This window comes from Onychostruthus taczanowskii, unplaced genomic scaffold (assembly GCF_017590055.1).
Source record: "Onychostruthus taczanowskii isolate IOZ18803 unplaced genomic scaffold, ASM1759005v1 scaffold91, whole genome shotgun sequence".
Taxonomy (NCBI): Eukaryota; Metazoa; Chordata; class Aves; order Passeriformes; family Passeridae; genus Onychostruthus; species Onychostruthus taczanowskii.
The window spans coordinates 414,939-436,649 of NW_024507105.1; the positions used below are offsets into that span (position 1 = coordinate 414,939).

Below are 21,711 nucleotides of genomic sequence, written 5' to 3' on the forward strand. Positions count from 1 at the left end.
CCCCCTCTCCCAAGCCCCCCCCCCAGCCGGGTTAATTACAAGGTTAATTACAAGGTCGGTTAAGGGTTAATGAAGGGTTAATTACAGGGCGCGGGGGTTATTGCTACCTGGGAAGGGGTGACACGAGGGACAGCGAGGGACCCCCACCCTGGTAAGGGGAGAAGGGGGTCCCCGAGGGGGGGTTGTGACCTGGGGGACAGCGAGGGGACCCCCCCAAACCCCGCACCCCCCAATCGCAGGGGGGCTCCCCCAGGTTCTGGCAGTGACTCAGCTGTGGGGGGCGGGGGCTGTGCCCCCCATGGGACACCCCCGGCTGCTTCTGCCCCTCCCCAAATTTGGGCGGAACAGAGGGGATCGAGGGGCTCTGCAGAGAGACACCCCCCCACGGCACCGCTGGGTGAGACACAGCCCCCCTCGGGCCCCCCTGGGTGGGTTGGGGGGCTGAGGGGAGGCTCCGGGGGTCCCTAATAGACCCAGGTGACGCGGGGGCTGTGCCCCCCCATGGGACACCCCCGGCTGCTTCTGCCCCTCCCCAAATTTGGGCGGAACAGAGGGGATCGAGGGGCTCTGCAGAGAGACACCCCCCCACGGCACCGCTGGGTGAGACACAGCCCCCCTCGGGCCCCCCTGGGTGGGCTGGGGGGCTGAGGGGAGGCTCCGGGGGTCCCTAATAGACCCAGGTGACCGGGACCCACTGGGGCTGCACGCGCAGGAGCTCCATGGCCTCCCGCAGGCGCCCGAAGGTGCGCTCCAGGTCATCGTTGGTCAGGCTCAGGTCGAAGTAGTGCCCGTAGCCGCGCTGGATGCGGCTGCTCTCCTCCACCGTGCGCTGGGCGTCCGCCTCCTGCCGCACAAAACGTGCCTCAGTTTCCCCGTCCCCCCCCGGGATAGTGGGGAAATCCCACCGTGAGCTGTGTGTCTTCCCACATCCTAAAACCTGCCTCAGTTTCCCCGTCACCCCCCGGGATAGTGGGGAAATCCCACATCCTAAAACCTGCCTCAGTTTCCCCGTCACCCCCCGGGATAGTGGGGGACACTCGCTGTGACCTGTGCGTCCTCTTCCCCCCCAAACCTGCCTCAGTTTCCCGATCATCTCCCGGGATAGTGGGGAAATCTCATAATGAACTGTGTGTCCTCCTGCAGCCCAAACGTGCCTCAGTTTCCCCATCACCCCCAGGGATATTGGGGAAATTCCATCGTGAGCTGTGTGTCTTCCCACATCCCAAAACCTGCCTCAGTTTCCCCATCACCCCCAAGGATGGTGGGGAGCACCCACTGCGACCTGTGCGTCCTCCTCCTGCATCCCAAATGTGCCTCAGTTTCCCCATCACCCCCAGGGGTAGTGGGGAAAACCCATCATGAACTGTTTGTCCTCCTGCCCCCCCAAACGTGCCTCAGTTTCCCCATCACCCCCAGGAACGGCGGAGAAATCCCACCACGAGCCGTGTACCCTCCTCCTGCCCCCCCCCCCCCCCCCCCGAACGTGCCTCAGTTTCCCCGGGCCCGCACCGTGAGCTGTTTGGTGGCCACGCCGCTCTCCAGGGCCGCCCTGTTCATGGCCCGCAGCCTCTCGGGCCCGGGGGCTTCGATGAACACCACGAAGGGCACGAACTCCGCCGTCCTCAGCACCTTCACGGCCTGCCCGTGGGGACAGCGCTCAGCCCCGCGGCCGGGGGGAGCTCCGGCTGTCACCGTGTCCCCAAGAGGTGTCCCCCACCTGCGGGTTGACGTCCAGGATGCACATCTTGCCCGCGTCCACCACGGCGCGGATGGAGTCGATCCTGGTGCCGTACAGGTTCCCCTCGTACTCGCCGTGCTCCAGGTACCGGCCCGCCTTGATGTCCGCCTCCATCTCGCCCCGCGACACGAAGCGGTAACCCTGCCCGTCCCGCTCGCTCTCCTTCGGCTTCCGGGACGTGTCTGCCGGGGGGGGACACGAGTGACACCCGCCCGTCCCGGGGTCCCGGCCGGGAACAGCCACGGGGACACGAGTGACACCGCGGGCCCCGGGGGCCCGGCCGGGAACAACCACGGGGACCCGAGTGACCCCCGCCCGTCCCGGGGTCCCGGCCGGGACCCTGGGGCCCGCGGTGTCCCTCGTGTCCCCGTGGCTGTTCCCGGCCGGGACCCTGGGGCCCGCGGTGTCCCTCGTGTCCCCGTGGTGGCTCCCGGCCGGGACCAACCACGGGGACCCGAGTGACACCCGCCCGCCCGGGAGGCACCACGGGTTCGTGGATGCGGGCGAGGGCGATCACAGGGGACAGAGATGCTGGCAGGGGACAGGGATGGCAGGGACAGGGACGATAATGGGGTGCAGGGGTGGTGGCAGGGGACAGTGACGCTCCGGGGACAGCGACGCCCTGGGGACAGGGATGGGCACAGGGACAGGGATGGGCACAGGGACAAGGACGATGATAGGGCGCAGGGGTGGTGACAGGGGACAGCGACGCTCCGGGGACAGGGATGAGCACAAGGACGAGGATGGGGCACAGGGGTGGCGGCAGGGGACAGCGACGCTCTGGGGACAGGGACGGTGCCGGGGTAGGGGACAGGGACGCTCACAGGGGATGGTGGTGCAGGGCTGGGGGGACAGGGACGCTCCGGGGACAGGGACGCTGCCAGGATGGGGGGACAGGGATGCTCACAGGGGATGGTGGTGCCGGGATGGAGGGATAGGGACGCTCCGGGGACAGGGACGGTGCCGGCGTACGGGACAGGGACGCTCACAGGGGATGGTGGTGCAGGGATGTGGGGACAGGGATGCTCCGGGGACAGGGACGGTGCCGGGATGGGGGGACAGGGACGCTCACAGGGGATGGTGGTGCCGTAGCGCGCCTGGTCGGACATGATCAGCTTGTTCTTGAGGCTGCGGCGCCCCACGCCCTGAGCCCCGATCAGCACCAGCGTTTTCCGGCGGAACGGCGGCATCCGCGCCACCTCCTCGTAGATCAGCAGCTCGTGCCGGTCGAACTCTGGGCGAGGGACAGGGCTGGCACCCCAGGGACCCCAGGGCACCCCGTCCCAGCGGGTGCCACCACCTCTTCCCCGGGGGAGCGCCCCGGGACACTCACCGGCGTTCTTCGTCGTCAGGTACATCATCCTCTTCTTCCTCTTCCCGCTGAGGCTGCCACACAGGGCCCCTGCGAGGGCAAGGGGCTGCCTGAGCTGGGGACGGGGACAGGGACAGGCACAGGGGACAAGGGGCACGGCAGCTGGGATCTTCTGCAGGGGCAGTGCCGTGGGGACATCACCCTGACAAATCGGGGAATTCCTGCGGGGCAGTGCCGAGGGGACAGGGCCCTGGGGCGACGGGGACATTGTCACAGGGCGCAGAGGACCCGCCGTGCTCCCCCTCGGGTGGTGGCCCTTCCATCCCCCGCCCCGCCAAGCCGTGTCCCCGCGGCCAGGCGATGTCCCCGTACCTGAGGACGGGGCCACCTCCCCGTCGCGCTTGACGAACGCCTTGCGCTTCTCCTCCAGCAGCTGGCTGGGCACCAGCCCCGCGCTGCCACCCTCCACGTGGCACGCCTGGGGACACAGAGCCACGCATGGGGACCCCCCAGCCCCGCGGGGACCCCCCCAAGTTCCACAAGGAGCCTCCCCATTTGCAGGGACTCTCCTCAGCCCCAAACCCCGATAGGACACGCATCCCGAGCTCCAGGAAATCCCCTAATTTCCAGGGACCTCCCAGTGCACACAGGAACCCTCCCCGGCTGCAGGGACCCTCCCAATTCCCCAGTAGCCCCCCCAGCTCCAAGGACACCCCCCGAGCTCCAGGGACCTCCCCAACTTTACAGGAATTCTCCCACAGGCACACCCCAAGCCCACAGGGACCCCTGGATCTCCCCCAGAACCCCCTCACCCTCTGCGGCCCAGGATGGAGCCAAAGTGCCACCACCCCCCCAGACCACCCCTCCAGGGCCCCCCTGACCTGCCACCAGTTGGGGTCATCCTGGTTGACGATCTGCAGCAGGTCCCCGGCCATGAACTTGAGCCCGGCCTCCTTGCAGGGGATGAGGCTGTCGGTGGCCGGGTCGTAGTCGAAGTGACACTTGACAAACACCTGGCGACAGGGCGGGGGTCAGCACGGGGGACCCCCGCACGCCCTGAATACCCCCTCCGCAAGGCGGGGGGACACGCGGGACCCGTGTCACACGCAGCCACGCGGGTGTGCCCCGCTAGGAGCCCCCCCCGCCGGGGTGTGCCCCCCGCGCCCGCCGCAGCCAGCCCCGCACGGCCCCCGCGCACACGCAGAGAGCTCCGGCCGCCGCCGCCGCGCCCCACGCGACCACCACGGCGACCCCCAGGCACAGCCCCAGGGCCAGCGACAGGCACACGAGCGTGCCCAGCGCCGCCAGCGCCGCGCCCGCGATGGCGCACATGGGGACGTGCGGGGACACACGGCCGTGTGGCACCGCGCCGGCCGCAGAGGGACAGCCTGGGGACAGTCCGCGCGGGGACAGGCCACGCGGGGACAGCCCGCGCGGGGACAGCGCTGCTTTGTCCCTCGGAGACGGGGGTGGCTGGCACGGCGTGGGGAGGGGCAGCGCAGGGCAGCCTTTGGCAGCCGGCAGCGGGTCCTGTGTGGGGACGGGGACAGGGCAGGGACCACCAGAGCCCGGCAGAGAGGGCACGGGGGGGACACGGGGGGGACACGGGGGTCCCACCAGCCAGGGGGCGCGTGGCACGGGCAGGGGGACAACAGAGGATGGGAACAGAGGGCGGGGGGAGCTGTGGGCAGGGTGGTGGGTGCGGGATGCGGGTGGGATGCAGGGCGGGATGCAGGTGGGATGCAGGGCAGGATACAGGGTGGGATGCAGGTGAGATGTAGGGCGGGATGCGGGGCAGGGTGCGGGATGAGGATGGGGGCGGGATGAGGATGGGATGGGGGGTGGGATGCAGGTGGGATGCAGGACGGGATGGGGGGGGGGATTTGGGATGAAGGAGGGAGGCCAGGTCGGGGTGACCTGCGGGGACACTCCGGGATCCACAAGGAACCGGGAGATAAAACGGGGCGGGATGAGCATGGGATGCAGGGTGGGATGCAGCCGGGATGCAGGGCGGGATGCGGGTGGGATGCAGGTGAGATGTAGGGCGGGATGCGGGGCAGGGTGCGGGTGGGATGGGGGCGGGATGAGGATGGGATGGGGGGTGGGATGCAGGGCGGGATGCAGGGCGGGATGCAGGTGGCATGCAGGGCGGAATACAGGGCGGAATGCAGGGTGGGATGCAGGGCGGAATACAGGGCGGAATGCAGGGCGGGATGCAGGGTGGGATGCAGGTGGGAGGCAGGTGTGATGCGGAGCGGGATGCGGGGCTGTACCTGGCGGGGCGGGTGGGGCTCCTGGTAGCTGGGCAGGATCTTGAGCACGACGCTGCCGCTGGCGTGGCGCAGGCTGTCCTGCAGCGCCCGGGGGTCGCTGCCCACCTCGCGCCCGTTCACCTCGCGGATCACGTCCCCCACGTGCAGCAGCCCCTGCTGCGCCACCATCCCCCCGTGCAGGATGCGGGCGATCACCAGCTCCCCCCGCTCCACCCGGAACGTCACCCCCTGAGGGGACAGCCCCGCTCAGCCCCCAGCGGGGACACACCCGTGACACACCCGTGACACCCCAACGGACACCCCGCTACGGCCCCAGCACCCCAAAATGCTCCCAGTCACCCTAAAAACCCACCCGGCGCCCCGCAATGCCCACCGCACCCCAAAATGCTCCATCACCCCACAAAGCCCCCTGTACCCCATAACGATGTTCCCATCCCCTGCAACGTCCCAACACTCCGCCGCACCCCAAAATCTCCCAGCACCCTCAAATGTCCCACCGTCACCTCCCGGCGCCCCCGCAGCATCCCCTGCCCCCAAAAGTGCCACCAGGCCGGGCTCACCAGGTTCTCCCCGGCTGCCTTGCGGATGCCCACCATGCGCACGGCGTCGGGGGGCACCGGCTGCGACCCCAGCGACGGCTCCGGGCCGGGGCTGCTCGGGGGGGGGTCGTAACTCTTGGCGGCCACCGAGTCGTGGGTCTCCAGCAGCGACTGGGACACGCGGGGCCGGGGGTGTCACCCCTGTGTCCCGCACGCCTGGCACACGCGTGTGGCGCAGGACGGAGGGTCCCGCACGCCTGGCACGCACCTGGAAGTGCGGTTCCCGCAGGATCCGGGCCAGCTCCGCCGCCGCCCCCTGAGCCTCGGGCCGCGCCAGGCGCCCGATGTCCCGCAGGATCTCCTGCACCAGCGCCAGGTTGTCCCCGCGCACCGCCTCCAGCTTCCGCTCCTCCAGCCGCTCGTGCGCCTGGGGACACCGGGGACACCCCCGGGGACCGGCGGGTAAGGGCGGAGACCCCCAAGGGCCGGGGGGATGCGGGACCCCCGGGGCGATTCGGGATCTCCGGAGGTTGAGGGGATCGGGGACCCCGCGGTGGGACAGGGTGTCCCCAAGGACCCGCGGAGCGGGTTAGGGACCCCCGGATGCAAGGGGGGCATGAGGGACATCTGGGGGGATTAGGGACACTCGGAGGGGCCGAGGGGATTCCGGAGCCGGGGGCTCAGAGCTGTTGGGGACCCCCAGGGACAGGGGGAATTGGGGTCTGGGGATGTCAGGGGGGATTAGGGACCCCTGGGTGTGGGCAGTAGGGACACACAGAACCCGTGCACACGCACGCACACACGGGGGGCACCCCCAAACATCCCGGGGGTGCCGAGGGGGGGGACCCGCGCCCCCCGCGCCCCCCGCGCCGCCGTACCTTGGCCAGGGAGCGGACGATGGGGCTCTCCATGATGCCGCGGAGGAAGATGAGGTCAAGATCGGCCACCCCCGGGGTCCCCGGGAGCCCCATCAGGTTGTCCAGGACCTGCTGCATGGCTGGGGGGGGGGACACACACAGGGACACGGGGGTGGACCCCGCGCGCACACGCGCCCACCCACGAGAGCGCGCACCCGGGCGCCCACCCCCGCAGGAGCGACCCCCACCCCCGCAGGAGCGACCCCCGGTGCGCGCTCACCCGTGACCGAGGCGGGGGCGGCCGCCGGCATCGCGGCGGGACACGCGCGACTGGCACCGACAGGACGGGGACAGCGACAGGGACAGCGATAGCGACAGGGACAGGGACAGGGACAGGGACGGCCGCGTAGGCGTGTCCACAACGCCAGCACCCCCGGTGTCCCCAGCACGGCCACTCGGTGTCCCCAGTGTCCCCAGTCACAGCACCCTCGGTGTGCCCAGCACGGCCACTCGGCGTCCCGGCCACCCTCAGTGCCCCCAGTGTCCCGTGTCCCCAGCACCCCCAGAGCCACCAGCACCCCCTCTGTCCCCAGCATCACCACGGTCCCCAGACTCAGCGTCTGTAGCACCCCAGTGTCCCCAGCACTCGCATTCCCCCTCAGCTGCTGTCCCCAATGTCCACAATGTCCCCAGTGTCCCCAGCAGGCAGAGGCAGGACAGGAGGTGGCTGCAGGGGGGGTTTTATTGCTGGGGGTCAGTGCTGGCTCTGGGGGTCCGGGGTTGGGGGTGCTGCACCTTCTGGGCTTCTTCACCCACTCAGCCCCAGCGGTGTCCCTGAAACAAAAGCGGGGTCACGCAGGGTCCCCCAGCCCCGTGTCCCCTTCCCCACAGAGCCTCCCCAATACCCCCTGGTCCCATGTCCCCCACCCTGACACCCTCAGGGACTCACCCTCATCCCCCTGGTCCCGTATCCCCCACCCTGACACCCTCAGGACCCCCTGAATTCCCCCCACCCAGAGCCCCCCTGTCCCCCCAGGCTGTCCCTGCTGGGGACACTGAGGCCGGGGGGAGCCATGGGGGGCTCCTCTGCCCCCCAGCCCCTTACCTGGGGCTCAGCAGCCCGGGGCACCCAGGGGCTCCTGGCCCAGCGCTCGCCCACCTGCCCGCTTCCCGTACCTGCAACAGGGACGCGTTACGGGGACACGGCCCCGGGTGACAGGGACATGCCCCAGGTGACAGACAGAGACATCGTTCTCCCTCCCAGGATTTGTCCTGGGGAAGAACTTCTCCATGGGGAAGCTCAGAGGAGAAGAGAAAACTAATCTCATCCCTACTTGTGCTCCCATTGTTTGGCACGCGCGGAATGCGTTATGGGGATTGTTCACCCGCAGTGATTTGTTAATTGGGTTTGGTGATGATTGTTTGGATTGATTGGCCAGTTGGGTCAAAGCTGTGTCGTGACAGGACAGTCACGGGGTTTTCTGTAGTATTTTTTAGTATAGTTTTTATATAATATCAGTGTAATATAACCTAGCTTAATCAAGCAGTTGTTCAGCCTGCTGAAATCGTGGAGTCAGAGTCGTTCACTGCCTTGGGGTCGCCCTGCATGGAAAAATCCCAACAGGGAGAGGGGCACGACAGGGAGCGGGTGGTGATGGGGAGTGTGTGACAGGGAGCACCTCGTGATGGGGAGCATGTCACGACAGGGAGCGGGTCACGACAGCTTTGGAGCACATTGGGATGGGGAGCGTGTCACGACAGGGAGCGGGTCCTGATGGGGAGCTTTTCCTGACAGGGAGCATGTCACGACAGGGAGCACATTAGGATGAGGAGCATGTCACGACAAGGAGTGGGTCCTGACAGGGAGCATGTCATGACAGGGAGTGCATTGGGATGGGGAGCATGTCATGACAGGGAGCGGGTCCTGATGGGGAGCTTTTCCCAACAGGGAGCATGTCATGACAGGGAGCGCATTGGGATGGGGAGCATGTCATGACAGGGAGCGTGTCACGACAGGGAGTGCACTGAGATGGGGAGCACATCACAAAGGGAAGCACGCTGTGGTGGGAGCACGTCGGGCTGGGGAGCTCATCACAGTAGGGAGAGTATCACGATGGGGAGCACATCGCGATGCCAGGATGTATCGCGATGGGGGGTGTATCGCGATAGGGGGGGTGTATCGCGATAGGGGGGGGTGTATCGCGACAGGGAGCACGTCAGCACCGCCAGCCCGGGGCCCTGCTCACCGCGGGCGTGTGACGACGTTCAGGTACTGCTGCAGGTCGTTGTAGAAGCGCAGCAGATCCTCGACGGGCGCGTCGTCCCCGGGGTACGCGGGCTGCGCCGGGGCCGCGCGGGGCCGCGGAGGCAGCAGGGCCAGCACGGCACAGGCCAGCAGCAGCAGCGGCGGCCGCAGCGGGGACATGGCTGCGACAGCGACACCGCGGTCACACCGGGAGCGGGGCGGGATAGGGAGTGCTGGCACATGGCATGCACGGGCATAGCTGTGCACACCTGGACACAGCTGAGCACAGAGCACACACATACCTGTGCACAACTGAACACAGCTGAGCACAGAGCACACACAGCTGAACACACCTGAACACAGAGCACACACACCTGAACACAGCTGAACACACAGCACACACACCTGAACACAGCTGAACACAGAGCACACACACCTGAACACACAGCACACACATACCTGTGCACAACTGAACACAGCTGAACACAGAGCACACACACCTGAACACAGCTGAACACACAGCACACACATCCCTGTGCACACCTGAACACAGCTGAGCACAGAGCACACACATACCTGTGCACACCTGAACACAGCTGAGCACAGAGCACACACATACCTGTGCACACCTGAACACAGCTGAGCACAGAGCACACACATACCTGTGCACACCTGAACACAGCTGAGCACAGAGCACACACATACCTGTGCACACCTGAACACACCTGAACACACAGTACACACATACCTGTGCACACCTGAAAACACCTGAACACACAGCACACGCACCTGAACACAGCTGAGCACAGAGCACACACACCTGAACACAGCTGAACACACAGCACACACACCTGAACACGCCTGAACACACCTGAACACACCTGAACACACAGCACACACATACCTGTGCACACCTGAACACAGCTGAACACATCTGAACACAGCTGAACACAGAGCACACACATACCTGTGCACACCTGAACACACCTGAACACAGAGCACACACACCTGAACACAGCTGAACACACCTGAACACACAGCACACACATAGCTGTGCACACCTGAACACACCTGAACACAGAGCACACACACACACCTGAACACAGCTGAACACAGAGCACACACACACCTCACACACCTGTACACACCTGAACACAGCTGAACACACCTGAACACACAGCACACACATACCTGTGCACACCTGAACACACCTGAACACAGAGCACACACACAGACCTGAACACAGCTGAACACAGAGCGCACACACACACCTCACACACCTGTACACACCTGAACACAGCTGAACACACCTGCACACAGCTGAACACACAGCACACACACTTCACACACCTGAACACACCTGCACACACCTGCACACACCTGTACACACTTCTACATGCACACCCACACACAGTACACGCACACCTGTGCACACCTGAGCACACCTGCACACAGCTGCACACACCTTCACACACATACCTGCACACATCTGCGCACTCCCACACCTGCACGCCCCGTGTCCCACTCCTGCACACCTTCAGCCTTGCACAAACCATTGCACACGCGTGCCCCCCACACACCTGTTTGTCACACGCCTGTTTGTCACACGCCTGTTTGTCACCGTCCCCACTCACCTTCTTCCTCGGGCGGGGACGCGGGGACACAGCCAGACGAGGGGACGCTGCCCGACACTCCCTGTCCTCGGTGCCGCTGCTGCCACCGCCGTGCTGGCCCTTTTATCCCCCCGTGTCCCCTCTGATGTCACCCTGCCACGCAGCACCTGTGGCCAGGTGCCCACTCGGGCGGGGAGGGGGGACAGGGGCCATGGCGGGGGGTGACAGGGACAGCTGGCCCCCGCACAGCTCTGGTTAATGTTTGACCCCGCGCCGAGGGGGCTCCGCAGGGGACAGGAGGTGGGCACGGCCCCACGGAGGGACAGAGGGACAGGCGTGGGGACAGAGGGACGAGAGGGGCACAGGCAGGGGGGCTGGAGGGGTGCAAGGGTGGCAGGAGGGGACAAAGGGGGGGAGTGGGACAGGGGGATGGTGGAGGGGCAGCACCCCCAGAATGCCCCCAGCCCCCCGACATTCATCAGCGGTGGAGCCCCCCCACCAGTGCCCCCCGTTACCCCGCACCCAGCGCACCCCAGTATCCAACCCCAGTGCATCCCTCCTGCCCCCTGTTCCGTCCATCCCTCCATCCCCCTCCATCCCCCCTGCCCTTCCTCGCGCCCCCCGCGCCCCCGCACGCACAGCGCGGAGCCCGTGCCCACGATCGTGCTCTTTATTGTCGCTGCGGGGCCGTGCAGGGACCGGCGGGACCCCCCCGGCAGCGGAGAGGAGGGGAAGGGGTCGGGCCACCCCCCCCCCGGCAGCGGGACGCCCCCGAGCCGGGTTCTGGGGGTCCCCGACCTTGCAGCGCTGGCCCTGAGTCCCCTGGGGGGACCCGGAGAGATGGGGAGGATTTGGGGGAAAAGGGTGGGGGCTGGGCGGGGCGGTCACCACGAGGAGTCGTCATCGTACCTGCGGGAAGAGCCGGTGTGAGAGAAGGGGAAACGAGACCCCCGAAACACCCCAAAGACCCCACCCCGGGGTGTGCAGCCCACAGCTCCCGCCCGGGGGGCGATGGGCGCAGGGAGGGGGACAGCGACAGGGACACTCACCGTGACCTGTCACTGGCGGCCCCCAGGAGCAGCTCCGCCACGGCGGGACCGGGGCTGGCACGTTTCCCGTACCTGCGGGACGCGGGAGCGCGCCTGAGCAACGGGGACCCCGCGGGGGCGCGCGCGGAGGCACCAAGGGGACCCCGCGGGGACAGGGACGCGTGTGTCACCCCCCGCCTCGCGCTCACCTCTGCCGCGTGACCAGGTTGATGTAGTGGCGAAGGGCCGAGAAGTACCGGGCCATCTCCTCGGGGGACGCGTCGTCGCCGGGGCTCTCGGGTTTCGGGGGGTACGCGGCCGCCAGGCACAGCAGGACACAGAGGGACACGGCCACCAGCGCGCGCCACGGCCGCGGGGACGTCACCATCTGCGGGGGACAGGGGCGAGGGGCGGCTGTGGCTGCGGGGGGGGCACCCCCATCACCCCCGGGACCCCTCCCAAGCCGGCTCTGCCCCCCGGCAAACCCCAGGACCACGCTCCCTGTGGGAATGTCCCACCCTCAGAGCACCCCCGGCTCCCCAGGGTTCGTTCATCCCCCCCCCCACCCCCGGGACCCCAGCCCCACTCAAGGGACATCTGCACCCCCCCGTATCCCACGGGGGACATCTCCCTCCCAGAGACCCCCTCAGTGTCCCCAGGGGAGCTGTCCCACCCCGAAGGAGCCCAGAGAGCCACGCGTCCCCAAAGGGACCCCTCCCCTCCAGGGCCCCCACAGGTCCCCCCCAGGAGGTGACTGTCCCCCCTGGGGTCCCCACCTCCCCTCAGGGACCCCCCCGGGAGCCCAGCCCGTCGCTGCACTCACGATGGCGGAGGCAGAGGTGACAGCTAGGGCCTGGCAGTGGGGTGACAGTGCCGGGGACACGGCGGCTCCTGCACCCGCCCGGGGTTTTATAGCCCGAGGGGGGCTGGTGGCTCCTCCCTCACGCGTGACAGACCCACGGGCACGCAGGACCCTGCGGCCCCCCCGCCACGGGCAGGGGACACGTGCCAGCACCCTGTCACTGTCCCCCTGCACGGCGCCCAGCCTGGGGCGCGGAGGGGCTGGGGAGGACAGAGCCGGGGGGGGGGGGGGCGGGGGGGGGGGGGGCACGGGTGGGACACACGGACACGGGGACACGCGTGTGGCACGGGACACGGGCATGGCAGTGCCAGGCGGGCACGGGACATGGGCGCAGGTGGGACATGTCACTGTGGCATACGGACAGCTGAGACAGGCAGCCAGGGCACACGAAATGGCACATGGCAGATGTGACAGGCAGCCGCGGCACAGTGACACGGATGTGACACGCAGCCGTGGCACGAGGACACGGATGTCACACGCAGCCGTGGCACGAGGACACGGGACACGGATGTCACACTCAGCCGTGTCACACAAACCTGCCCTGAGACAGCCGCGGGATGTGACAGCGGGACACGGGGACATCGGCCACACCCAGGGACACCAACATGGCACATGGGACAAGACCCACGGCCCTGGCACAAGCCACCCATGGGGGACAGCGGAGGGGACAGACACACCCACAGCCACAGCTGCCTCAGTTTCCCCAGACCAGGCACGAAGCCGCCACCACAGCCCTGTCACCGCAGCCCCGCCACCGCCATCGAGCGCTGTCACCACCCCCAGGACGGATGAGGTGACCTTTCCAGCCCCCCGCGCGGGGACATTAATCCCGTATGGATTTACCATTAAGGAGCAATCACCGGCTCCGGGGGAAACTGAGGCACGGAGGGAAGCGGCGGGGACGTGCCCGCCGGGCAGGGCCACCAAAGCCACCGTGGGGTGCTGGGATGGGGACAGGTGGCAGAAGGGGGTCCCCAAAACCGCCGGGATGGCCGCACCCAGCCGCAAACGCATCCCCGGCCAGGGGGGTGTGGGGACACGGCCGCGGTGACACTGTGGGGTGCCACCAGCGCGGCTGGAGGCGACAGGATTCGGCCGGAGGGGACACGGGAGGGTGCCAGCCCCGGCCGGAGGGGACGCGCCCCCCACTCCTGCCCCGGTTGTCACCCGGGCGAGCGGCAGCGGGGACGCGGCTGGTGGCAGTGGGGGGGGGGTGTCCCCCGCGGCGTGGCCGCGCTGTGACACCCGCGGGGCTGCGGGGACACGGGCGGGGGGTCCCGGCCGAGCGGCGCCGGGCTCGGGGCAGCGCCGGGAGGGGCGAGCAGCCCCCGCAGCCCCCCCGGCCCCGAACCTTTCACGTCCCCGCGGTCGATGCGGAGCTGACGGGACCGAGGGGGCTGCGGGGCTCTGGGGGGACCCCAGCGCGGCGACAATGTCACCGCGCTGTCACAGACGTCGCCCGGCCGGGGCCGGGGTGGGGGGTGGCGGGAGCTTTCTGCCCCATTTATCCGAGTGACAGCAAACAGACATTTTCCAAAGGTCACAGGATGGCTCTGCCGGGGGAGGGGGGGCCGGGCTGCACCCCCCGGCACAGCGGGGACCCCCACGGGGACAGGCCAGGGGGGTGTCCCCTGCCCGCCGCCACCTCTGCAAGGGCAGTGAGGAGGAAGAGGAGGGTCTGGGGGTGAAGGCGCGGGGCTGGAGCAGCCGGGGGGGTCCCGGGGGTGAGGAGCCGCGGTGCCCCCCCCGAGCAATCAGGGCTCTGCCGCCTGCCCGCGTTTTATGGCCCCGGTTCCGCCGGAGGCGCCATCAGGGCCCCCCGGAGGAAGCCCCTTATCAGCCCTGTTTGCTTTTCCGGACAGGGCGGGGGGACACGGACAGCTCGGGGGGGACACGGATACCGGCCCTGCACGGGGGGGACATGGACAGCTCGGGGGGACACACGGACACATGCCCCGCCCAGGGCGGGACACACACAGCCAAGGGGGACACACAGCCCTGCCCAGCCTGGGGGGTGGGGACACACACAGCCCAGGGACAGGACAAGGGCACTGAGGCCACAGCCCAGACGGACCCTGCGGGTTGCCAGCCCCTCCCTGGGTCCCACAGGGACCCCCACCCGTGCCAGAACACCCACAGCCCCTCCACCAAATCCCCAAAGTGGCTCCCCCTCAAGCAGCTCCCCCCAAGCCCCTCAGACTCATCCCCAGGCTGAAAATGTGTTTTTGTGGATATCCCACACCACCCAAAGCTTTAAGGCACGGCTGGACCTTTCCTGCAGATCAGAGGGGTCTTCACATAGGAGTGTGCTGGGGCACCTGCGCAGCCCAGATCCAGCACCTTCAGAGAATTCAGGTTCCTGCAGCAGCCCCTCCACCCCAAACCCCCCAAAATCATCTCCCCTGAATCAGCTCCCCCAGAGTGACTCCTCTGAAGCATTTCCCCAGAGCAGCTCTTCCCTCCCAATCACTCCCCAAAGCCCCCCTGCACTGCCAAAACCCCAAAAGCAGTTTCTGCCCCAAAAGCTGCAGCCCCTCACCCTGGCACCCAAAACCCTGGGGTGAGACATTAAAGATTCCTCAGTGCATCAGTAAAAATACTTTTTTTTTTTGGGGGGTGTGGGGGGAGCAGTGACACCCCTCAGCAGCGAGAGGGGCCCTGGCCACACGGTGGCCGCCACCCCCTAAGCATCCTCCGCCAAAATTATCAAATATTTACAAACACCACCAAAAAAAAAAAATCAACAAATAAATAGCGGCGCTCCTTACAAAAACCCTCCCACCCTCTCTCCCCTCATCCGTCGGTGGCCAGGATGACCACGGCCCCGAAGATGCCGACGTTCTGGCCGATGAGCTTCATCTGGTTCCAGAACTCGACGCGGCGCAGCGCGTGCCAGTAGCCCAGGTTGCCGTCGATGAGCAGGATGGCCAGGGGCAGCAGCACGGCCAGCACCTGCGCCGCCGTCCTCACGTAGTAACCCGAGAGAAAGGCCAGGGCCAGCAGCCCGTAGAGCAGGAAGAGCAGCTGCAGGGCCAGCTCCCCGCCCAGCAGGTGGTCCAGGTAGGCCAGGCGGTCCTCGGTGCTGTGCTGCAGGGAGTAGGCCTGCGGGGACACAGGGGGACGAGGGGATGCTCGTGGAGTGGTGGCACCGGTGCCATGAGAGGTTTGTGTCCCAGGGACAACGGGGATCTGGAGTGTGGTGGCACTGGGAACATCCGTGTGAGAGTTCTACCCAGGGGTTATGTCCCTGCCCCAGGGACAATGGGGATCTGGAGTGTGGTGGCAATGGGAACATCCACATGAGCTCTACCCAGGGGTTATGTCCCTGCCCCAGGGACAATGGGGATCTGGAGTGTGGTGGCAATGGGAACATCCACATGAGCTCTACCCAGGGGTTATGTCCCTGCCCCAGGGACAATGGGGATCTGGAGTGTGGTGGCAATGGGAACATCCACATGAGCTCTACCCAGGGGTTATGTCCCTGCCCCAGGGACAATGGGGATCTGGAGTGTGGTGGCAATGGGAACATCCACATGAGCTCTACCCAGGGGTTATGTCCCTGCCCCAGGGACAAGCTGTTGGATCAGCTGGAACTGACCTAGGAGTGAGCAAGCTCCACCTCTCTGCTCCCAGTCTCAGTTCCCATCCTAGAGTTTCTGTATCCAACTCTTCAGTAAAAAGTGGAGAATATTAACTTTTTTTTTTGTTTTGTTTTGCCTGTGTGAGTGAGCTGAATCAGCAAGGTGTGAAGAAGAATGACAAACCTGTCCCTTTGATAGCAGCCAGCAGTTAGAGCAGCTCAGCCCACTCAGTGCAATCTCAGCCTCCTTATGGGCTAATTATGGTGAGCAACAGAACATCCCAAGAAGCAAGAAATCTGTGATGACTTAGGAAGGAACATTGCTAGGGACAGAGGTGACAAACCAGCAGCCACTGGGACTGAAATAGCAGTGGCTTCCCCCAAGCCCCTCAGACTCATCCCCCCCCCAGAACAGCTCCCCTGCAGCAGCCCCTCCACCCCAAACCCCCCAAAATCATCTCCCCTGAATCAGCTCCCCCAGAGTGACTCCTCTGAAGCATTTCCCCAGAGCAGCTCTTCCCTCCCAATCACTCCCCAAAGCCCCCCTGCACTGCCAAAACCCCAAAAGCAGTTTCTGCCCCAAAAGCTGCAGCCCCTCACCCTGGCACCCAAAACCCTGGGGTGAGACATTAAAGATTTCTCAGTGCGTCAGTAAAAATACTTTTTTTTTTTTGGGGGGTGTGGGGGGAGCAGTGACACCCCTCAGCAGCGAGAGGGGCCCTGGCCACACGGTGGCCGCCACCCCCTAAGCATCCTCCGCCAAAATTATCAAATATTTACAAACACCACCAAAAAAAAAAAATCAACAAATAAATAGCGGCGCTCCTTACAAAAACCCTCCCACCCTCTCTCCCCTCATCCGTCGGTGGCCAGGATGACCACGGCCCCGAAGATGCCGACGTTCTGGCCGATGAGCTTCATCTGGTTCCAGAACTCGACGCGGCGCAGCGCGTGCCAGTAGCCCAGGTTGCCGTCGATGAGCAGGATGGCCAGGGGCAGCAGCACGGCCAGCACCTGCGCCGCCGTCCTCACGTAGTAACCCGAGAGAAAGGCCAGGGCCAGCAGCCCGTAGAGCAGGAAGAGCAGCTGCAGGGCCAGCTCCCCGCCCAGCAGGTGGTCCAGGTAGGCCAGGCGGTCCTCGGTGCTGTGCTGCAGGGAGTAGGCCTGCGGGGACACAGGGGGACGAGGGGATGCTCGTGGAGTGGTGGCACCGGTGCCATGAGAGGTTTGTGTCCCAGGGACAACGGGGATCTGGAGTGTGGTGGCACTGGGAACATCCGTATGCGTTCTACCCCAGGGGTTGTCCCTGCCCCAGGGGATCTGGAGTGTGGTGGCACAGGGAACATCCATGTGAGAGGAGACTCTACCCCAGGGGTTATGTCCCTGCCCCAGGGACAATGGGGATCTGGAGTGTGGTGGCCATGGGAACATCCACATGAGCTCTACCCAGGGGTTATGTCCCTGCCCCAGGGGATCTGGAGTGTGGTGGCACAGGGAACATCCATGTGAGAGTAGACTCTACCCCAGGGGTTATGTCCCTGCCCAGGGACAAAGGGGATCTGGAGTGTGGTGGCACTAGGAACATCCATATGAGCTCTACCCAGGGGTTATGGGGGATGCAGTGTGGTGGCACTGGTGACAATCCCCCAAGGACATCTGCTGCCCGAGGCTTCTCCCCTGGGGACAGTGTGGGGTTGGTGACAGTGTGGGCTTGGTGACACTGGTGACACCAGCCTGAGTCCCCCAGCAGGGACAACGTGGAGCACTGTGAGCACCGTTCCAAGGCTTCTCCTGCAGGGAACCGTGTCCCCAACCCACAGCACAGGGGTGTCCCCTGCCCCTGCTGTCCCCCAGGTGTCCCCAGGTGTCCCCAGCCCGGTACCTGGCAGATGAGGTAGATGCCCAGGAACACCTGGCCCGTGGACTGCAGGGAGCGGCTGCGCGGTTTCTGCCGGTACAGCTCCCCCGCGCCGCTGGCCAGGATCAGGAACCCGCCGATGATGGCGATGGTGCGCGAGTACATCCTCACCTGCGGCCAGGGCACCCTCAGTGCCAGCCCCAGTGCCACCCGGGCTGCCCTCAGTGCCAGCCCCAGTGCCACCCGGGCTGCCCTCAGTGCCAGCCCAATGCCACCCGGGCTGCCCTCAGTGCCAGCCTCAGTGCCAGCCTCAGTGCCAGCCTCAGTGCCAGCCTCAGTGCCAGCCTCAGTGCCAGCCTCAGTGCCAGCCTCAGTGCCAGCCTCAGTGCCAGCCCCAGTGCCACCCGGGCTGCCCTCAGTGTCACCCCGGCTGCCCTCACTGCCAGCCCCAGTGCTACCCCCAGTGCCACCCAGGCTGCCCTCAGTGCCACCCCCAGTACCACCCAGGCTGCCCTCAGTGCCACCCAGCCTGCCCTCAGTGTCACCCTCAGTGCCACCTGGGCTGCCCTCAGTGCCAGCCCCAGTGCCACCCAGGCTGCCCTCAGTGCCAGCCCCAGTGCCACCCAGGCTGCCCTCAGTGCCAGCCCCAGTGCCACCCGGGCTGCCCTCAGTGCCAGCCCCAGTGTCACCCGGGCTGCCCTCAGTGCCACCTGGGCTGCCCTCAGTGCCAGCCTCAGTGCCAGCACCAGTGCCAGCCCCAGTGCCACCCGGGCTGCCCTCAGTGCCAGCCCCAGTGCCACCCGGGCTGCCCTCAGTGCCACCTGGGCTGCCCTCAGTGCCAGCCTCAGTGCCAGCACCAGTGCCAGCCCCAGTGCCACCCGGGCTGCCCTCAGTGTCACCCCGGCTGCCCTCACTGCCAGCCCCAGTGCTACCCCCAGTGCCACCCGGGCTGCCCTCAGGGCCAGCCCCAGTGCCAGCCCCAGTGCCACCCAGGCTGCCCTCAGTGCCAGCCCCAGTACCACCCAGGCTGCCCTCAGTGCCACCCAGCCTGCCCTCAGTGTCACCCTCAGTGCCACCTGGGCTGCCCTCAGTGCCAGCCCCAGTGCCACCCAGGCTGCCCTCAGTGCCAGCTTCGGTGCCAGCCTCAGTGCCAGCCCCACTGCCACCCGGGCTGCCCTCAGTGCCACCTTTCAGTGCCACCCGGGCTGCCCTCAGTGCCAGCTCAGTGCCAGCCTCAGTGCCAGCCCCAGTGCCACCCGGGCTGCCCTCAGTGCCAGCCCCAGTGCCAGCCCCAGTGCCACCCAGGCTGCCCTCAGTGCCAGCCTCAGTGCCAGCCTCAGTGCCACCCAGGCTGCCCTCAGTGCCAGCCCCAGTGCCACCCGGGCTGCCCTCAGTGCCAGCCCCAGTGCCACCCCCAGTGCCAGCCTCAGTGCCAGCCCCCGTGCCACCTGGGCTGCCCTCAGTGCCAGCCTCAGTGCCAGCCTCAGTGCCAGCCCCACTGCCACCCGGGCTGCCCTCACTGCCAGCCCCAGTGCCACCCAGGCTGCCCTCAGTGCCATCTGGTCTGCCCTCAGTGCCAGCCCCAGTGCCACCCGGTCTGCCCTCAGTGCCATCCCCTGTGCCACCCCCAGTGACACCCAGGTCTGCCCTCAGTGCCAGCCCTCATCGCCACCCAAGGCTGCCTTCAGTGCCACCCAGAGCTGTCCCTCAGTGCCAACCGGGGCTCTGGGGACACCGGGGGTGGGGGTCTCACCTTGAGCCAGTCTCCATAGTGCACGTGGCCCCCGACGTGGGCAGCGTAGGTGGCCACAGCCAGCTGCAGGGCGGCCCCCAGGGCGAACCAGCGCCGCTTGACCCCGAAGGACATGAAGCTGGCACAGAGCACGGCCACGCCCATGTCCACGTACAGGTATGGCACCGGGATGTCCGGCTTCCTGCGGGGACGGCAGCTCCGGCACCGCCGCGCCCACCCCGGGACCCCCAGAGCCTGCCCCGGCTCATGGGGCAGCCACAGCCCCCTGCCCCACAGCCCCCTGCCCCACAGAGCCCCTCTGTGTCCCCTCTGTGTCCCCACTGCTGCTCTGTCCCCTTCCCAGACCCCAGACCCTCCTCCAGCCCCTGACACTGCCGGGGTCTCCCCTCAGCCGCAGGCAGCAGCTCCGTGGCCCCCTCAAACCTCACCTGCCCCAGCCCCACCAAGGGTCCCTGTCACCTGTCCCAGCCCCCCGGCCCCTCAGGGCCAGCCACAGCCCCTCAGAGCCACCCCCGGCCCCTCAGATCCATCCCAGCTCCTCAGATCCATCCCGGCCCCTCAGGGCCTCGGGCCTCCCCCGGCCCCTCAGGGCCCCGCAGCAGCCTCTGCACCCCAGACTCCCCCAGACCCCCCACTGACCCTCCGGCCCCACAAGCCCCCCAGGCTCTCACAGATGGCCGCCAGCCCAGCCTCACACCCGCCGCTGCCCTCACAACCACCCGCAGGCCTTTCCCAGCCCCAGGCTCCCCACGAGCACCCCCAGGCGCACCGGCGCAGGTCGGCGCGCTCGGCGCACAGCAGGAGCCCGCTGAAGCAGTGCCAGAAGGGGAAGCGGGTGAGCAGGACGCCGCCGCCCGCCGTCAGCAGGCGCAGCGCCCGCCGCCTCCACCCGCGGCCCGCCGCCATTACCGGGCCGTCCCGCCGGAAATGCCGCGCAGGAAGAGCCGCCTCGAGGGCCAATCAGCGCCCCTCAAGGGGGAAGCCACACCCCCTGGCGCAAACCACGCCTCTTTAATTGGAGAGCCCTCATGACCCTCAGGCCGCGCCCCTCCGTTCAATGGCGGCTCCTGCACCAAAACCGCGGCCCCGCTCCGGAACAGCCGCGCCCATGGAGCCTCCAGCCCGCCCTGGGCCGCGCCTTGCCCCCAAAAACCCCGCCATGGCCTAAACCGCGCCCCGTCAATCAAACGAACATTCATTGTAAATGCCGCGCCAGGCCACGCCCCCCCGCCGAAGCCACGCCCCATAATAAAGGAGTAACAAAGCCCACCCAAACCACGCCCACTCAGGTTAACCACGCCCCTCGCGAGGCCACGCCCCCATTGAGCCCCCACAGACTGCGGTGATGGTTAAAAAAATTTCGGGTTTTTATTGTTTTTTGCTAAACAAGACTAAAAAATTTTCCTTTTTTTTTTTCTTTTTTTAATTTTTTTTTTAATCTTTAATTTTCCTAAAGGCAGGGCTTGAATTGTTTTGAGTTTGATCTGCTTTTTTTAAATTTTAATTAAAAAAAAAAAAAAATAAGACCAAACTCAAAACCATTCAAGCCCTTCCTTTAGGAAAATTAAAAATTAAAAAAAAAATTAAAATTAAAGAAGAAATTTAAAATTAAATGGACAAGGGGAAAAAAATTTAAAAACATAAAGGAATTGGGGGGAAAACCCCAAATCCAGGTTCTGGCTGCTCCCAAGGGGGTGTTAAGAGGGATTTTTTGCCACGACCCTAAAGCAGACAAATATTTAAAGAATATTTTAATATATATTCATATATATATTTAAAGATAAGAAAAATAAGACTAATTCAAGCCTTGCCCTGTGCAAACAAAATTAAAACGAGACCACGTTGATCACGAGGGTCCCGGGTCAGCCACCACAGTCAGCTCGTTAGCTTTATTTTCTGGAGGGATTTTTGGGGAAAAGGGAGGCAGGAATTGGGAGGAAAAAAGAAAAAAAAAGGCCAAAAAATAAAATTAACAGAGTCTGACTGGCTGGAGGGAGAAACCATGGCGGAAAAAAACAAAGTCTGTTAGTCAAGTAATGCGTGAGAGGAGCTT

At 65.9% G+C, this 21,711-nt stretch overlaps 4 protein-coding genes across 7 annotated transcripts; all 4 read right to left on the reverse strand.

The window, feature by feature from the left end:
• Positions 1-614: 614 nt before the first annotated feature.
• On the reverse strand, positions 615-6,861 carry MPP2 (membrane palmitoylated protein 2). Of its 2 annotated transcripts, none has more exons than XM_041426443.1 (11): positions 6,741-6,861; positions 6,131-6,289; positions 5,884-6,033; positions 5,324-5,401; positions 3,932-4,063; positions 3,423-3,528; positions 3,072-3,140; positions 2,811-2,972; positions 1,718-1,920; positions 1,510-1,638; positions 615-844 (listed from the first exon to the last, which is right to left on the reverse strand). In XM_041426443.1, the coding sequence occupies exons 1-11, from the start codon at positions 6,855-6,857 to the stop codon at positions 668-670; spliced, it is 1,482 nt and encodes a 493-aa protein (XP_041282377.1). In that variant the 5' UTR covers positions 6,858-6,861; the 3' UTR covers positions 615-667. The 2 variants fall into 2 exon arrangements, with proteins under 2 accessions (XP_041282377.1, XP_041282375.1); XM_041426441.1 differs by having other exon boundaries at positions 5,324-5,551.
• Positions 6,862-11,436: 4,575 nt separating this feature from the next.
• LOC121347718 (peptide YY-like) lies at positions 11,437-20,402 on the reverse strand. Its single transcript, XM_041426574.1, has 4 exons — positions 20,330-20,402; positions 11,815-11,993; positions 11,627-11,698; positions 11,437-11,486 (listed from the first exon to the last, which is right to left on the reverse strand). The coding sequence occupies exons 2-4, from the start codon at positions 11,991-11,993 to the stop codon at positions 11,462-11,464; spliced, it is 276 nt and encodes a 91-aa protein (XP_041282508.1). The 5' UTR covers positions 20,330-20,402; the 3' UTR covers positions 11,437-11,461.
• LOC121347539 (transmembrane protein 101-like) lies at positions 15,056-16,800 on the reverse strand. The gene is made up of 2 exons (XM_041426252.1): positions 16,778-16,800; positions 15,056-15,672 (listed from the first exon to the last, which is right to left on the reverse strand). Exons 1-2 carry the CDS (start codon positions 16,798-16,800, stop codon positions 15,261-15,263), a joined length of 435 nt encoding a protein of 144 aa, XP_041282186.1. The 3' UTR covers positions 15,056-15,260.
• On the reverse strand, positions 16,729-20,597 carry LOC121347716 (transmembrane protein 101-like). Of its 3 annotated transcripts, none has more exons than XM_041426572.1 (4): positions 20,428-20,596; positions 19,659-19,776; positions 17,930-18,076; positions 16,730-17,211 (listed from the first exon to the last, which is right to left on the reverse strand). In XM_041426572.1, the coding sequence occupies exons 1-4, from the start codon at positions 20,562-20,564 to the stop codon at positions 16,903-16,905; spliced, it is 711 nt and encodes a 236-aa protein (XP_041282506.1). In that variant the 5' UTR covers positions 20,565-20,596; the 3' UTR covers positions 16,730-16,902. The 3 variants fall into 3 exon arrangements, with proteins under 3 accessions (XP_041282507.1, XP_041282506.1, XP_041282505.1); XM_041426571.1 differs by having other exon boundaries at positions 16,737-17,211; positions 19,659-19,839; positions 20,428-20,595; XM_041426573.1 differs by lacking the exon at positions 17,930-18,076 and having other exon boundaries at positions 16,729-17,211; positions 19,659-19,839; positions 20,428-20,597.
• Between the last annotated feature and the right edge of the window lie 1,114 nt (positions 20,598-21,711).

Excerpts from the sequence above, each read along its gene's own strand:
- MPP2 (XM_041426441.1), bottom strand. The coding sequence starts at position 6,857 with ATGCAGCAGGTCCTGGACAACCTGATGGGGCTCCCGGGGACCCCGGGG. Across the intron at positions 6,290-6,740 it reads TCGTCCGCTCCCTGGCCAAG|GCGCACGAGCGGCTGGAGGA; the intron begins GTACGGCGGCGC and ends CGGTGTCCCCAG. Across the intron at positions 1,639-1,717 it reads TCCTGGACGTCAACCCGCAG|GCCGTGAAGGTGCTGAGGAC; the intron begins GTGGGGGACACC and ends CCCCACGGGCAG.
- LOC121347718 (XM_041426574.1), bottom strand. The coding sequence starts at position 11,993 with ATGGTGACGTCCCCGCGGCCGTGGCGCGCGCTGGTGGCCGTGTCCCTC. Across the intron at positions 11,699-11,814 it reads AACCTGGTCACGCGGCAGAG|GTACGGGAAACGTGCCAGCC; the intron begins GTGAGCGCGAGG and ends CGCGTCCCGCAG. Across the intron at positions 11,487-11,626 it reads GCCGCCAGTGACAGGTCACG|GTACGATGACGACTCCTCGT; the intron begins GTGAGTGTCCCT and ends CTCTTCCCGCAG.
- LOC121347539 (XM_041426252.1), bottom strand. The coding sequence starts at position 16,800 with ATGCTTAGGGGGTGGCGGCCACC. Across the intron at positions 15,673-16,777 it reads CTTAGGGGGTGGCGGCCACC|TGCCACCACACTCCAGATCC; the intron begins GTGTGGCCAGGG and ends GGATGTTCCCAG.
- LOC121347716 (XM_041426571.1), bottom strand. The coding sequence starts at position 20,564 with ATGGCGGCGGGCCGCGGGTGGAGGCGGCGGGCGCTGCGCCTGCTGACG. Across the intron at positions 19,840-20,427 it reads GAGCGCGCCGACCTGCGCCG|GAAGCCGGACATCCCGGTGC; the intron begins GTGCGCCTGGGG and ends CCGTCCCCGCAG. Across the intron at positions 17,212-17,929 it reads GCATCTACCTCATCTGCCAG|GCCTACTCCCTGCAGCACAG; the intron begins GTACCGGGCTGG and ends GTGTCCCCGCAG.